This window comes from Myxocyprinus asiaticus, chromosome 12 (genome assembly GCF_019703515.2).
Source record: "Myxocyprinus asiaticus isolate MX2 ecotype Aquarium Trade chromosome 12, UBuf_Myxa_2, whole genome shotgun sequence".
In the NCBI taxonomy this organism is placed as follows: Eukaryota; Metazoa; Chordata; class Actinopteri; order Cypriniformes; family Catostomidae; genus Myxocyprinus; species Myxocyprinus asiaticus.
The window spans coordinates 6,359,455-6,373,639 of NC_059355.1; the positions used below are offsets into that span (position 1 = coordinate 6,359,455).

Sequence of the window (14,185 nt, forward strand, 5' to 3'; positions counted from 1 at the left end):
GATTTGAAAATGGAGCTATGATTTAATTGTGATGTACAGATATATAATATTTTCTCACCTTAAAAATACCACAATTCAGCTTTCTTTTCACACATGACTGGCCAAAGGGAGTGCTTGTGGGTAGGTTTGTCCATCCATCGTTTTTTTCATGTCTTTGCTGAAGCTCCTCGGTTAAGGTCTACCTAAAACTTTCCACCAGTATATGGGCCTTTTCCAGCATTTCTGTTGGACTGATGTTACCTCATAACAGACTACTGAGAGCTTCAAAAGAGACATACATAATATCTGACTGTCTGTTTAACTTGTGTCGGTGCCATATAAATGTGTCTGTGTTGGTGTGTGAGAATTTATGTCTATGTGAATGTGAGATTTTGTCAGTGTTGAATGTATGTCTTAGTGCATCGTTCTTTGTCTATTTACAATAGAATTCTTGAGCACTACTCTTTCAAACATTCATGACCTATCTGACATGCCAGCCAGCTGTAGGGCTGCAGTTCTCACATTTGAGACTAATCTGTTTGAGACAGAATACAGCAATTCAAAGTCACTGCATTTCATAAAACAACACATTTCTGTATAAGGCCAATTGATTGCACAGATTCAAATGCAGTCAGAGTCTTCTGCCTCATTTGTGTCTGAAAATCGATGATTTAGCCTGTTGTAGTGCTTCTCAACTGGTTCTACTTCAGCACCCACATTTTGCATTGGACAACATGGCTACCAAATAGTTTATTGTACAAAGTGAACTTGTATCTAACATAGTCTGGGTCATATTTTCATAGTTTTGTTCATGGTTTTCAAGAATGTTCATAGTTTTTCGAGGAGGGCATGTCACGCAATCTTTCCATGTTGGCATCTGCCGACAGATGAATTTGCACCAAAACACTTTAGAGTTTGATTGGATGTAGTGACTTTGGATAAAACGTCAGCTAAATGTCAGAGTAGTAAAGTAGTAAACTGCTTCTGATCTGAACTGTACTGACATACCTGATGGTGGAGAGTGTGGTAGCTTTGTCGTGTCTGATCTTACTAAGTGTTCTTCAGGTACATGCAAGAAAAGTGAAAAATAGCACTTGCATAAGGACAAACAAATAGCGCTGAAGTGTTACTAGCAGCACTTTCTGTATTTGGGATGAGGTGAATGCTTGGGGGAGAATGTGAGTGATTGTGTTTTATGGGGGAGAGGAGGGAAGAGCGTTAAGGGTGGGGATTTTTTTAGGATCATGTCACAGAGCTTTGCACAAACCACAGTGCTGTTTTGATAAAGAACCTAAATTACGTGGGAGTCCTGGAAAGAGACAGATAAACAGAGAAGGAGAGAGAGAGAGAGAGAGAGAGAGAGAGAGAGAGTTTAAGGAAGAGGGCTGGAAGGAGAGAGTGAATATAACCACCCACCAGTGGTCAGAAAGCAGACATTTCCAGACTTTCTCAGAGACAAGGAGGGACAAAAGTGAAAGAAAGAGTGAAGGAGATTCCAGGAGCATTTAACTCAGATATTGCTTAAGTGTGACATAACAGTTGAAAGAACAAGGATACACAGCAGGAAAGGTACAGCTTCAGGACCAGACAAGTGAATGGATACCTTTTGTAGTCTAAGTGGACTTGATCCTCTGTGGGTGAGCATCTAATGTCCCTGAATCGTGAATAATATTTATATAGATCTAATAAAGGATTCTGTTTATTTTTTGTAGGTTTCAAACTTATACTTATTAATAAATAAAAAATGTTTTAATTTTATGAATACGTTTTAAAATGTTATAAAATTTTAATTAGTTTTAATTCTATCATTATTTTTATTAATAATATATATATATATATATATATATATATATATATATATATATATATATATATATATATATATATATTTTTTTTTTTTTTTTTTTTTTTAAATATGTGCATTGAAAATTCTTTGGAGACTGTATTTAAGACTTCACTGGTTTTTATGTGCTGCATAAATTTTATCACTTTCAAGAGGAATATTTAATAAATGTGTCATTAAGTTGTTGTTGTAGTTGGAGATGTTGTATGTTGTATTTTAGAATATGATTTATTTTGCGTGGCATTTTATATTTTGAATGAGCTTGCAGATGGTAATGCTACAAGTGTATAACATTTTAATACACTGATTTCATCTGCTCCATTTGTCAGAATTCCTGGCAGGCCTGGTCTAGAGGAAAAATAAATAAGACTGTTTCCTAATTAATTAGATTAACTGAATCCAGTCACTGGACTAAATTAATTGAATATAACAGAATAGAAAAATCCAGAAGAAATCAGCCCCATGTCATTGATGAGCTAGCTTGGCCAAGATGAGCAATGAGTAAACTAGTTAAAATGTGATTAAAACACAATACATATTCTAGACTTGTGCTAGTTTGGTGCCGAACTACCAGTGTCCTAAAAAATGCACCAGCATGCTATACAAAGCACAAAGAGTACAAATTTGTACCTAATTTTGGATGTTCTGGACCATTCAGATCATAACTGGTCTGTGTGTGGACAGGGTTTGGATCAAGACAATGTTTTGGATGGCCATTGTATCTATTTCTTCAGAGCCATTGTCAATGTATTCTATTTTCATTCATCAGTTATCAAATAACTGGTAAAAAACCACCAATACCACACCCCTCTCTTCATCTCTAGGACTGGAACCAGACATGGTACACGCATAACCCTGAACTGAGCGACTGCTTCCAGAACACAGTCCTGGTGTGGGCTCCATGCATTTACCTGTGGGTCTTCTCTCCATTCTACTGCCTTCATTTGTACTGCCATGGCCAAAGTCGTCTGCCCCTCTCTTCGCTCTGCAATGCTAAGCTGGTAAAACAGACCGCTAAAACCTGTTAATGTTATACAAATCTGTCCAGGGCTCACAGGTACCAGCTATGTGGGCCAACCCAAACCAGAGAGTGTTAAAACAAAGTGAACGTGGTGGTCTGGGTAGACATAAGGGTCGGGTTCACGCATTAGCGGCTGAGGAAGACAATAAAAGAGAGCAGTGTGTGAAACCTCAGTTTGTGGTATAAATGCGGTTAGCACTCTAGTGAGCTGTGATGTCGATTTTCACTCTTGTTCGAAAACCTGTTTTGTTTGAAATATAGTTGTTCCTCCATTTGTTTAGAGTCAAGCAGATTCCCAACTTGTCTTAAAAATAATGTAAATCGCACCTCATCTCTACATATCAGTGCTCACCGGAGCTTCCGGGAGACTGACTCAGTTCTCACACTGATATGAATTGTCTTTGCTCTTTCACAGTTGTTGGGGTTCTTCTTGGCATCCTTTGGTTTTGTGGAATTCTTTTACATCCTGTTGGAACGAAGACAGCAAATCGAGCAACACCTTGTCTTCTTGCTCAGTCCCATCATACGCAGTCTCACCGTGGTAACGTAACCCTTAGGTTCCATCCTTATTATGAATTTGCAAGTCAATATGTTTGAAATTCTGTTTGATGCCACTAGAGGCACAAAAATTGGCAACATAATCTCATGACAACTCTTGGTAATTTGTACAATGGCAAAGAAAATTTAAAATATAGTATAGATAAAGTGTGTAAAACATAGTATGACTTGGCTCGTACGATAGGTACGAATTTTATTACCATAGAGAACAAACAATCAAAAAACATAAATTCAAATCAGTACAATACAGGCATCAAATTTAATGCTAGCCTCCCAACCAAAACTTTTGTTTTAAAAAAGAAAACATCTGTGAACAAATTTAGAACTCATTCCATATTTATTTATTTACCTGTAATACGCTTCCCTCGTCTCGTTCCAAAGCCCAATGTTTTCTTTCTTCCATGGTACACAAAAGTTATTTTCTTATGAAAATCATGGTTATGTTTAGGGTTAGGTTTAGGTTTGGGCAAGGGCTTAAATTTAGGAAAAATCATAATAACATTGTTTGTTGGTTCATTATTTTTCTCTATAGGAGTAAAAAATAGAACGTTTTTGTACGAGCCAACTCGATTTCTTTTTTTTTTTTAATCCCCTTTGCTCTCAATTTGGAATGCCCAATTCCCACTACTTAGTAGGTCCTCGTGGTGGCGCAGTTACTCAGCTCAGTCCGGGTGATGGAGGACAAGTCTTAGTTGCTTCTGCTTCTGAGACAGTCAATCTGTGCATCTTATCACGTGGCTCGTTGTGCATGACATTGTGGAGACTCTGCATGTGGAGGCTCATGCTACTCTCCACGATCCAGGTACAACTTACCACGCGCCCCACTGAGAGCGAGAACCACTAATCATGACCATGAGAAAGTTACCCCATGTGACTCTACCCTCCCTAGCAACCGGGCCAATTTGGTTGCTTAGGAGACCTGGCTGGAGTCAATCAGCACACCCTGGATTCGAACTCGCGACTCCAGGGGTGGTAGTCAGTGTCTAAGCTCGCTGAGCTACCCAGGCCCCCCCATAGCCAACTTGATTTCTAACAATTTCACCATGTTATACTTTTATTACGACTTGTCATGAGACCGAGTTGGAAATTGTACCCTTTACTAATAAGATAACATATCTAAAAATCCTGCCCAGTCATCCAAGAAATATAAGCCTGAAAGATGGACGCTTCACCCACATAAAGGTTAAAACTTCATTCGTCAACTCCTACAACCCGTCCTGGCCATCATTTATTTCTCAACACACCTGCTTACATCTGTAATATTGCGCCTAAATCTTATACAGCAGAAACTGTTTTCATCTAATAGACTGTGACATTTCGAGCTGAGTTAGGTTAGGGGCACACCTACGCTCAAGCTAATGAACACAATCTCATCATCCCTTTCTGTCCGCATGTTCCATTTGCATTCTGCAGAGACGGCCACCAGACCAGACTCATGACCCATCTGTGGTCTCCTCAGACACCTAAGTCAACATTGGCTGGTGTCAAGGAAAAAACACTTAAAGAGTTAAACAGTGCACTTTTGTCCTCAAAACACCCTCATCAGATTGTGATCTTAATTGGACACAGGAAAATAATGCACTGTTATTACTTGGCCAAGCTCAGGGATGCAGGTCAATAAAATCACAGAAAACATTTTGGAGATTTATTAACTTGGTGTTTAAAAATTGCTGTTAAATTGCCAAAAAAAAAAAAAAAAATGCTTTTTTGCCATGCCCAACCTACTTTACCACCTATGGTTTCTCTTGCATAATATCTGAGCTTATGCAGTCAACAGTTTAGAGTAGGTGAAAGAAACAACAACCATACAGTTTAGCTCAACCAAGTCTCAGGTGTTTATTTTTCTATTTTCAACTTAGAATCTAGGACCTAGTATCCTACTCTTAGAGTTCACCATTTACATTGATCTCAGTTCAGCTTCCACAACCAAAATGATAACTTTAACCAATTTAAGACACCATAAAGCAGGTCTCAGACCTGTGAAAAGAAACAATGTGGAGCTTAAGTCTGCCATGATTCTTGGCTACTGTTTCTAGCTGGCAAAAGCTGCTGCTGGTTTTACTGTGTGCTGGTGTTTAGAGCCACAGGATGCAAATCTGTCTCTGTCTTCTATTGCTCTTAAAGGATAATTACTAGCTGTGCACCGAGTCTATGGTTTAAATGAAGCTTTGGCTTCCTCTCACTGTCCAGAGGAGTCATGGCGTACTCTTATGAAGCATGAAGACAAAACACAACATCAATAATGCAGATGTTTCATTTACGTGCTCTGTTTCCAGGTAGTTCAAACCCTCCGCAGGCGTTTTTTATTAGGAGGTGATTAAGAGTTCCTCTTAAAAGTTTCACATTATTTCTCTGAAGTTATAAGACTTTGGTTTGGTTTGGAGGAGGCATTTGTGGAACTCGTCCCAATGCCTCATCTGTACCACACCAGGAGTCTCCTGGTCACATAATCAAATGATGTTTTACGCTACCTAGGAGATACTGCAAAAAATTATGTTTCCTCCACTAAATTTAGAATTGACATGCTCAAAACAACACATTATCCCAGGGATTGGGCAAGAGCCACTGTATGAAGGTCTGGTTTTGATAAATGGAGAATGTCAAATGCTTTCTGGAGCAAGAAAAGACACAGTAATTAAGAGAGATCTGGGACCAATAGAGGCCACACTTTTCTGTTTTATTAGAGGAGGCAGCTATGGTGGTAGACAGAGAAATCCCAGTATAACCTCAAAACACTGCTGAGGCAAAAAATAAGGTTTATTTACTGATGTATAAGCCTACAGGTCATAATGAAGGCAGAGTAAATTTATTTAAAGGAAAGTTTCCCAAACAGACCACATGAAATTACTCCCGTCAAAGTTTGGGTCCATTTTGTATTAATTCGTTCTGTAGCGACTCAAATTCAGTGCTCAAATGATCCATCCCTGCTAAAACAACAGCGTAACCAAGCCTAGTTAGTTTGATGGTTTTAGCTGTTCTCCCAGCCTGGAAAGAATGGTTTTTTGGCTGTTTTAGAGGGGTTTTGGGGCTAAACCAGCTGAACACCAGCTTGGCCATCTGGGAGATCAGCTTAAATCAACTAAGACCAGCATAAACCACTAAACCAGCTTAAACTCATAGTAACAAAGTTTTTGAAGAATATGTAATTCTGTACATATTCAAAAGGTTGAATTCAGGTCCGGGGTCATTTTAAAAGTCATTTTGTATCAAATTGATCTTGAACTGTATTCATTGCAGTTGATAACAATGTCATTAACAGCTCTGTGTTTGATAGGTGTTAGCTGTGTTTGTGATTCATTGGGAGAGAGTGCGGGGATGCCGTTCCTCTGTCTTCCTGTTCTTCTTCTGGCTGTTGGGCGTGATCTGCTCCCTGATTCCACTCCACGCAAAGATCCAGCTGGCTCTAGAGCAGGTGAGAGAAATGACACTGACGCAGGCCCCCCAATTCGAGGAAGTTCAATTTTATACTACATTCTGAAAACCTTGGAAAAACCACTACATACAGTGACATATGGCCACATATGGGCATATGTACACACATTCACATATGGATGACTGCAGCAAACACAAATGCACGTGTGGAAACATACACGTGCTCAAGCACATACACATGCTCAAACACATACACATGCTCACACATACAGTACACAGATATAAGCAAATACATTACAGCACACCCAGAAAAACACATCCTCATACAAAACAGCTCTGCATTCCAGCAGTGTCTACTTTAAGTACCCTTGTTGATTCACCCCATGTTAGGATTTGATTTGTCACATTCATATTATTATTAAGTTCAGGTGAAGTCCAAGTAGGTGTTAGTTTGAAACATATGTTGAATAGAGAAATATGAATGATTTGATATGATATGGACAATATTTATTTTTATTAAAAAGATTTTTTTAAAAGTAGTTGGTTTATGGAAAACGAATTGCCCGACTGATATAAATTAAGTAACAACTCACTTGCTTAAAGGAATATTCCAGGTTCAATACTAGTTAAGCTCAATTGACAGCATTTGTGGCATAATGTTGGTTACCAAAAATACCAATAGCAGAAATGTGAAGCTTATCATTTTATAAAAGCACTTACATTAATTCTTCTGTTAAAACTCATGTATTGTTTAAACTGTAAAATCGTCATTTTTACAGTCGGATTTTAGGTTTTGTTGACATGACATTGTCATGGCAATGAAGATGTATAATTGGCTATAAATTTTCACAGAAAAGGTTAGTAAGCTATTTTATCAAACTAAAATCATGTTAACATGCATATTGTTTACGTCTTGTGGCTAAACTTTTGAAACTGTGAGTATTTTAACAAAAAAAGATTTGCCCCGTTCACTTTCATTGTAAGTGCCTCGCTGTAACTCAGATTTGTGCTTTTTTTCCCTTTTTTTTTAAAGAAAAGGAGGGATGAGGCAAAATAAATTTTTGTGGTAATCAATTTTATGCTACAAATGCTGTTGATTCAGTTTAACTTGTATTGAACCCAGAACATTCCTTTAAGCAAATCCCTTTTTGTTTATTTCGAATAAATTTTGTAAATTCGGCCAAAATTCAGCCTTTTTTTTTTCAGTATACATAAAAGAGATCCTGCTGTACATGTGAACACACTGACATGTCTTAATAACAAGTGCTTTAAACATGACATTCAGGACGGCACTTATGTCAATAGCCATGTACAATTACATTTTCCAAGAAGTTTTGATATCCTTCAGTCATTTGCAACTGAAGGAAAATATGATATTTTTTTTGCAAGGAAAATAAAAAGCTAGCATAAAAACAGGTTTAATTTTAGAAACCAGACTAGGCAAAATTCTGACCCATACTGTATCACTCTACCCCAAGAAAATGGGTCAAAACACAAAGACAGATAAGCATATTTCTCACTGCATACTGAGTTTATGCTTGGATAAGAGAGGGAAGACATTTTGACTGACCTACATTTTGACCACCAAAACCACTCTGGCCTTGTTTTTTATTTATTTTGTGGTGTGGTTAAGAATATAGCCTCTATCTTGGCAAGGGGCTCCATAGCCAAGCGGATGTTTACTACAGATTTGTCTCAGACACGACTTGTGCTCCAATAGAGTAGCCAGGACTTCAGATACAGAGCTATATACAGGACACCAGGAAGATAAACTTAGAATCCACTATGTTTTCGAAATGCATGCAAAGCATATGAACAGCACATGTGATAAAGTTTGCAAATATAGCTGCTTTTGGCTCCTCACCAACAAATAGTGGCCGGAGGCTTCAACAGCAGCAATCTATGAGTTTCCAGATTGTAGCGTGACTTGAGGCCTTTTACAACTCTTTTCATACGTAATTCATTTATATAAAGCAGGCCATTAAAGAGTTTGGTTTTCACCATGATTTGCCTTAACTGTTCAAAATAAGCTTTACTATGTTGTTAATGCCTGCGCACACCCATGTCTTCTGACATTAGGCACAGTAAGAAGGGGCAAGCCCGCATTGCACAGTTTCTTATAGAATTAACAGATCATATTTTTTACATTAATCCTTAGTTTGGGACATGACATCACTCAGTAAACATCATATCTCCAACTTTCTCCATCAACAAGCTCTTCAATGCATATTCATTCAGAGAGATCATGCGTAATATTTTGGTTGACCTGATGTAAATGCCCTCACATTCTGGCCCTTGAGCTACAAGGTTAATTAGATGTCGTCTTGAGTTTGGTGTTCATCAACAAGGTGAATTAATAAATGAATGAACGTTACACTTATATGGCGCTTTTCTGACATTGCACTCAAAGCGCTTTACATAGTGAGCAGGGGACTCTCCTCAACCATCTCCACCTGGATGATGCGACAGGAGCCACAGTGCGCCAGTACACTCACCACACACCAGCTATTGGTGGAGAGAAGAGAGTAGAGTGAGAGAGCCAATTCATTTTTCAAGGTGTGGTCCAAAAGTTCCCCTGTTGAAGACCAGCTTAAAGGGATCGTTCACCCAAAAATGAAAATTCTCTCATCATTTACTCACCCTCATGCCATCCCAGATCTGTATGAATTTCTTTCTTCAGCAGAACTCAAACAAAGATTTTTATTAAAAAAAAAATATCTCAGCTCTGTAGGTCCATACAATGCAAGTGAATGGTGATCAGACCTTTGTAGCTCCAAAAATCACATAAAGGAAACAGTAACCCATAAGACTCCAGTGGTTAGATCCATATCTTCAGAAGCAATATAATAGGTGTGGGTGAGAAACAGATAAAAATGTAAGTCCCTTTTTACTCTAAATCTCCACTTTCACTTTTACATCTGAACGTCACATGTGGTGCCTGTTTAATTTCACTTTCACATTTGAAATTGGGATCATATCATACAGTCTGACAAGCAACAATCGTAACGAACCACAAAAAACATGTGCACCTGGATTTATTCAAAGGTAATTCTAGATAACTAAGGAAGTCTGGCTGATTAAGCTAGACTTGTTGGGACACCAGCACACCAGCAACACATGTTGTGGACCAGCATACAAAACACAACATACACTGGTGACCAGCTATGCCGTTTTTTTTTTCTTCTTCATCAAGGTCCATATAAACAGAATGTTAAGCAACATATAAACAATGTGTGTTGGGAAGTCCGTGGATTGGGAAAGGAACAACATCACTTTAAGATGATGGGAAATCCCTGGTTGTGGTACTCATTTAAAATGGAAAGTCTGTCTGTGCTCACTCTCTCTAATCTGTATATCATTCTTGTGTCTCGGCTTTTTAGGGTCTCTCTCCAGATATTGTGCGGTATCTGGCCTTTTTCTCTTACTTTGCCCTGCAGTTGGCACAGCTCTTTCTTAGCTGTTTTGCAGACCGGGCATCCTCAGGCAAAGCTGTCTTCAAGGTACGAACAGAACAAACTGTGCAGCTCGAAAAGTCATCCCCCAAAATAATAAATCTCAAACAATCCTGTGGTGAATTATTGTTGTCTACACTGAGTTTTACGTAAGAAAGTAAACAACCCCTCCTGAATTATGGTAATGGCTGTAGGACATCCTTCTACCATCTCCCGCAACTATGTGGTGCCTAGATATTAGCTACACTCACGACAGGATGTTTTTCAGAATTCAGCTTGACTCATCTACAGTACATATTAACTCAGGTTTTCTGTGGTCTTCCTGCCCAGATAATGATATATGCTTATTTTAAAGTAAATTCTTGACTCATTCCACCCACAGTTTGTTTGTATCCAAATTACACACATAGCTCAAAGCAAAGAAACAATTTCACTGAACAAAATCTGCAGACATTTGTTTTAAAATCCTCTTTAAGATAGTAGTCCATCTCACTGTTCTTCTCCAGAGAAAAACAAGGAAACAAGCTCAGAGAGAAAGTAGTGTGTTTGTAATGAGGTTGTAGCCACAGACGTCTGTGCCACACCCCTTGATCCCCTCCTGGCTCAGTCACTTTCTGTGCTGGGCTATTCACAGAGTCCTGAAGAGTGAGACTTCTGGTGAGGAGGTGGGAGAGAGAGAGAGAGAGCGAGAGAGTGTTTGGGTGGATGGGTAAGGGGGCAGCACTGAGGTCAGCAGTGGGTGGAAGTGTGTTACTTGGCACATAAGGCACACACACACACACACACACACACACATACACATAGAGGTCTACCACTCTTACTCATAAGCACACTCTCAAAGTTTCTCTGTTTACTCTCAGTCCAATGATGCCAAATATGATTTCTAGCGACTTGGTTTCTCCTTCCAAAAAACAAAACTGTGAATCTCTTCTTTCTGAAACTGACTGTTGACAGTTTCACACCTGGTTTAGTCTTTAGTGCATAATGTTCGAACAGCTTTCAACAAGTCTTGTTATAGTTGACAATATATTTGAACCCAAGTATGTTTAACAGCATTGTGAATATGATTTTGACTATTCGATCGTGCTGACAACCTCAGTCAACCTGTTTGTGTCTTTTTCTCAGAATGCATGTCCTGTTGATGATGCATCATTCTTGTCCAAGATCCTCTTTTGGTGGTTTAGCGGGTAGGAAATTAAATAAATTAAATGCTTTTTGGTCCAGTTAAAGTAATGCAATCATTAATTTGTGTGGGGTTGTTTGTGGTTCCAGGTTAGTTTTGAAGGGATACCGTTCTCCACTGCAAGCAGAAGATCTGTGGTGTCTGAGGAAAGAGGATACATCTAAGAGAATCATATCCGACCTGGAGGAAGAATGGACAGCGGAGCGCACCAAGTTACAGCAGTAAGTGCTGTAAGAGGCTGTTCAGACTGAACGTATTCTTGTACTAAATAAACCTAGACAAATCGCAACAAATATAACAGAATGCAGGTGTCTTGAGTTCTTTTAAACTTGACACAGAGTCTAAAAATGGGGTGCTCCTGAAGAAAACAGTGAGTAGTGGCATAATGGTCAAAGATGTCCATCTAGTGCATGAGTACATAGAAAAACAGTGTGGACAGACGCAAAAACATGTTTGGAACGACACCTTAGGCCATTGAAACATCACATATCCTTATTCTGAGTTGTTATGAATGAAAAATCCTACAGCCATCAGACATCTGGCATTTTGCACTACATAATATATGTTGATTTTGATGCTGTTGTGGATCAACTTAATCACATTTCCATCTGAAAGACCCCCACAAAAGGAACAAGCCCAACTGCATCCATTGTCAAGACAGGTCAACTGGCTGGCTTGTTAACACATTTCAGCTTTGAACATCCAGTATGTTTAAGTCCTCTGAAATGCTCTTTTAAGCCCTCACAGGTCAAATTTTACAGCTGTATAAACTTGTCTTGCGTTGTGGCGCAGGATCTTTTAATGTCATTCTGTTTCCAATTAGAACTTAAAAAGAGGGTAACAAGCTTAACCACTGTGTTCAAGCTTTACAGCCAATTTCTTTGCCTCTTCTCCATCTACAGGCAAGAGAACCACCTTAGCACCAGTATTGCCTTGGGATCTCGACTACCAGACCAGGCTCAACTTCTCAGGAAGATCCAGAAAGAGCAGAGTTCAGGATTCTGCCTCTTACGAACACTAGCGCGTAGCTTTGGACCCTACTTCCTTACCGGGACACTGTGCCTGATGATGCATGATGCTTTCATGTTTGCAGTTCCACAGGTTCTAAGGTGAGAAAGTCAAACCTTATGTGAGAGAGATGAGTCACCCAGGCCTGGTCTTCAGTTTGGGTTCATAAACCTTGGGATTTTAGTGTATCTAGGGAAACTTAGGCATTGGACTGAGTTAATGAAAAGTTCTGCCTTCAAATAAATACAGATGGCCCCTATTGGCTTTTCAAGACAGCTCGCGAGGTTATCAAAATATTTTTAGAAGAGACATCTTATGGTTCACAGTATCTTGGGATGAAAACAGGAAGTGGCAGTGTGCGGCAGGTGCTTGAGTCAGAGACGCCATACCAACCAGACAGAGATCATGCTGTTTCTGCCCACAGAGATGCAATTATGGCTTCAAGTCTGAAAGCTTGAGAGAGTGAGAGATGACCACAGCACTCTGTCCGCCATAGACGTGCTAGCTTCGGGGAGGGTAGAGGAACACTGACGGGGTTGTGGTTGCTTTGGGAAAGCAGCCAGCTAAATGGGAGGTTCAGTCAGTTACCAGCGAACTCAGCAGGGTGATTCAAACTGTAGCAAGTAGATCTATTGTACTGGAATCTAGTGTTGAAAAAAGGTGGGCATTGGTGAGAACTGTGGAAACATTCAAGGTCTTCTGCTCTCGGAATTTTGTAGCATTTGGTTAGCATTCAGAATCTTTTTTTTAGTCAAGCATGCTACTTCTTGTTAGGCTCAAGACATCTACCATTCTTCATTTTCAAAACTTTTCAAAGAAAGCTGTGGGTTTAACCACTACTGTAAACCTTGCGCTTGACCACAATGGTTGAATGTGGTCTCTTGGACAGGAATCCAGGAAAATGCTTAGTTACATAAGCAATCAGCAAATTTCTTCATATAGTGCCTTCATTCATCTCTCTCTTCTCTTTGTTTTTTGAAGTCTATTGTTAGGCTTTATGAAGGACGAGGAAGCTCCGCTATGGAAAGGATATTTCTATGCCTCTCTTATGTTCCTACTCTCCTGCCTGCAGTCTGTCTTCAACCACCAATACACATACACCTGCTTTACTGTGGGCATGCGGGTGAAAACAGCTGTCATGGGTCTGGTCTACAGAAAGGTAGGCCATCTCACCAACATAAGACCTTGCTATTTGTAAGAACATGTGAGAGGATTGGTCCATTTTTAAGTCAAAGGGGAATTTGCCAAAATTGTGTCTTGTTGTCAACCAGGGACCTTAAATGTCTTTCTTTCTTTGCTCTTTCTTCTGGAAGTCTCTTGTCATGAATAGTGGAGCACGCAGAACATGCACAGTGGGGGAAATAGTGAATCTGGTCTCTGCTGATACCCAAAAGTTAATGGATTTTGTGGTATATTTCAATGCAGTGTGGCTGGCGCCCATTGAGGTCACACTCTGTCTCTTCTTTCTTTGGCAGGTAAGGGCACTTTGACCACATATAGTTGCTTATTTTCATAACTACTAGTCCACTCCAGTACTATCTGCCTGGTCCAACTAATAATAACATAAAATTACTAAATATATTTTAAGCATTTAGGGATATTGGTTGAATGGCTGCAGCATTTGTTTTGCACAAAGAAAAATGTATGTCAATCAAATGTAACTTCTTGCAGCATTTAGGACCATCGGCTCTTGCGGGCATCGCCGCAGTGATCCTCATTTTCCCTTTGAACGGATTCATTGCAAGGAAGAGAAGCAAACTCCAGGTACT

General features: G+C 39.3%; 1 protein-coding gene across 1 annotated transcript in view; it reads left to right on the plus strand.

The window, feature by feature from the left end:
* Positions 1 to 1,500: 1,500 nt before the first annotated feature.
* The window catches only part of LOC127448949 (multidrug resistance-associated protein 1-like), a 29,633-nt gene continuing 16,948 nt past the window's right edge, over positions 1,501 to 14,185 (plus strand). The window contains exons 1-11 of the mRNA XM_051711948.1: positions 1,501 to 1,616; positions 2,647 to 2,823; positions 3,259 to 3,384; positions 6,676 to 6,855; positions 10,154 to 10,273; positions 11,351 to 11,412; positions 11,498 to 11,629; positions 12,311 to 12,517; positions 13,398 to 13,575; positions 13,730 to 13,891; positions 14,088 to 14,180. Of these exons, the coding sequence (XP_051567908.1) occupies positions 1,575 to 1,616; positions 2,647 to 2,823; positions 3,259 to 3,384; positions 6,676 to 6,855; positions 10,154 to 10,273; positions 11,351 to 11,412; positions 11,498 to 11,629; positions 12,311 to 12,517; positions 13,398 to 13,575; positions 13,730 to 13,891; positions 14,088 to 14,180 (1,479 nt within the window). The 5' untranslated portion in view covers positions 1,501 to 1,574. The remainder of the gene's footprint in view (positions 1,617 to 2,646; positions 2,824 to 3,258; positions 3,385 to 6,675; positions 6,856 to 10,153; positions 10,274 to 11,350; positions 11,413 to 11,497; positions 11,630 to 12,310; positions 12,518 to 13,397; positions 13,576 to 13,729; positions 13,892 to 14,087; positions 14,181 to 14,185) is intronic.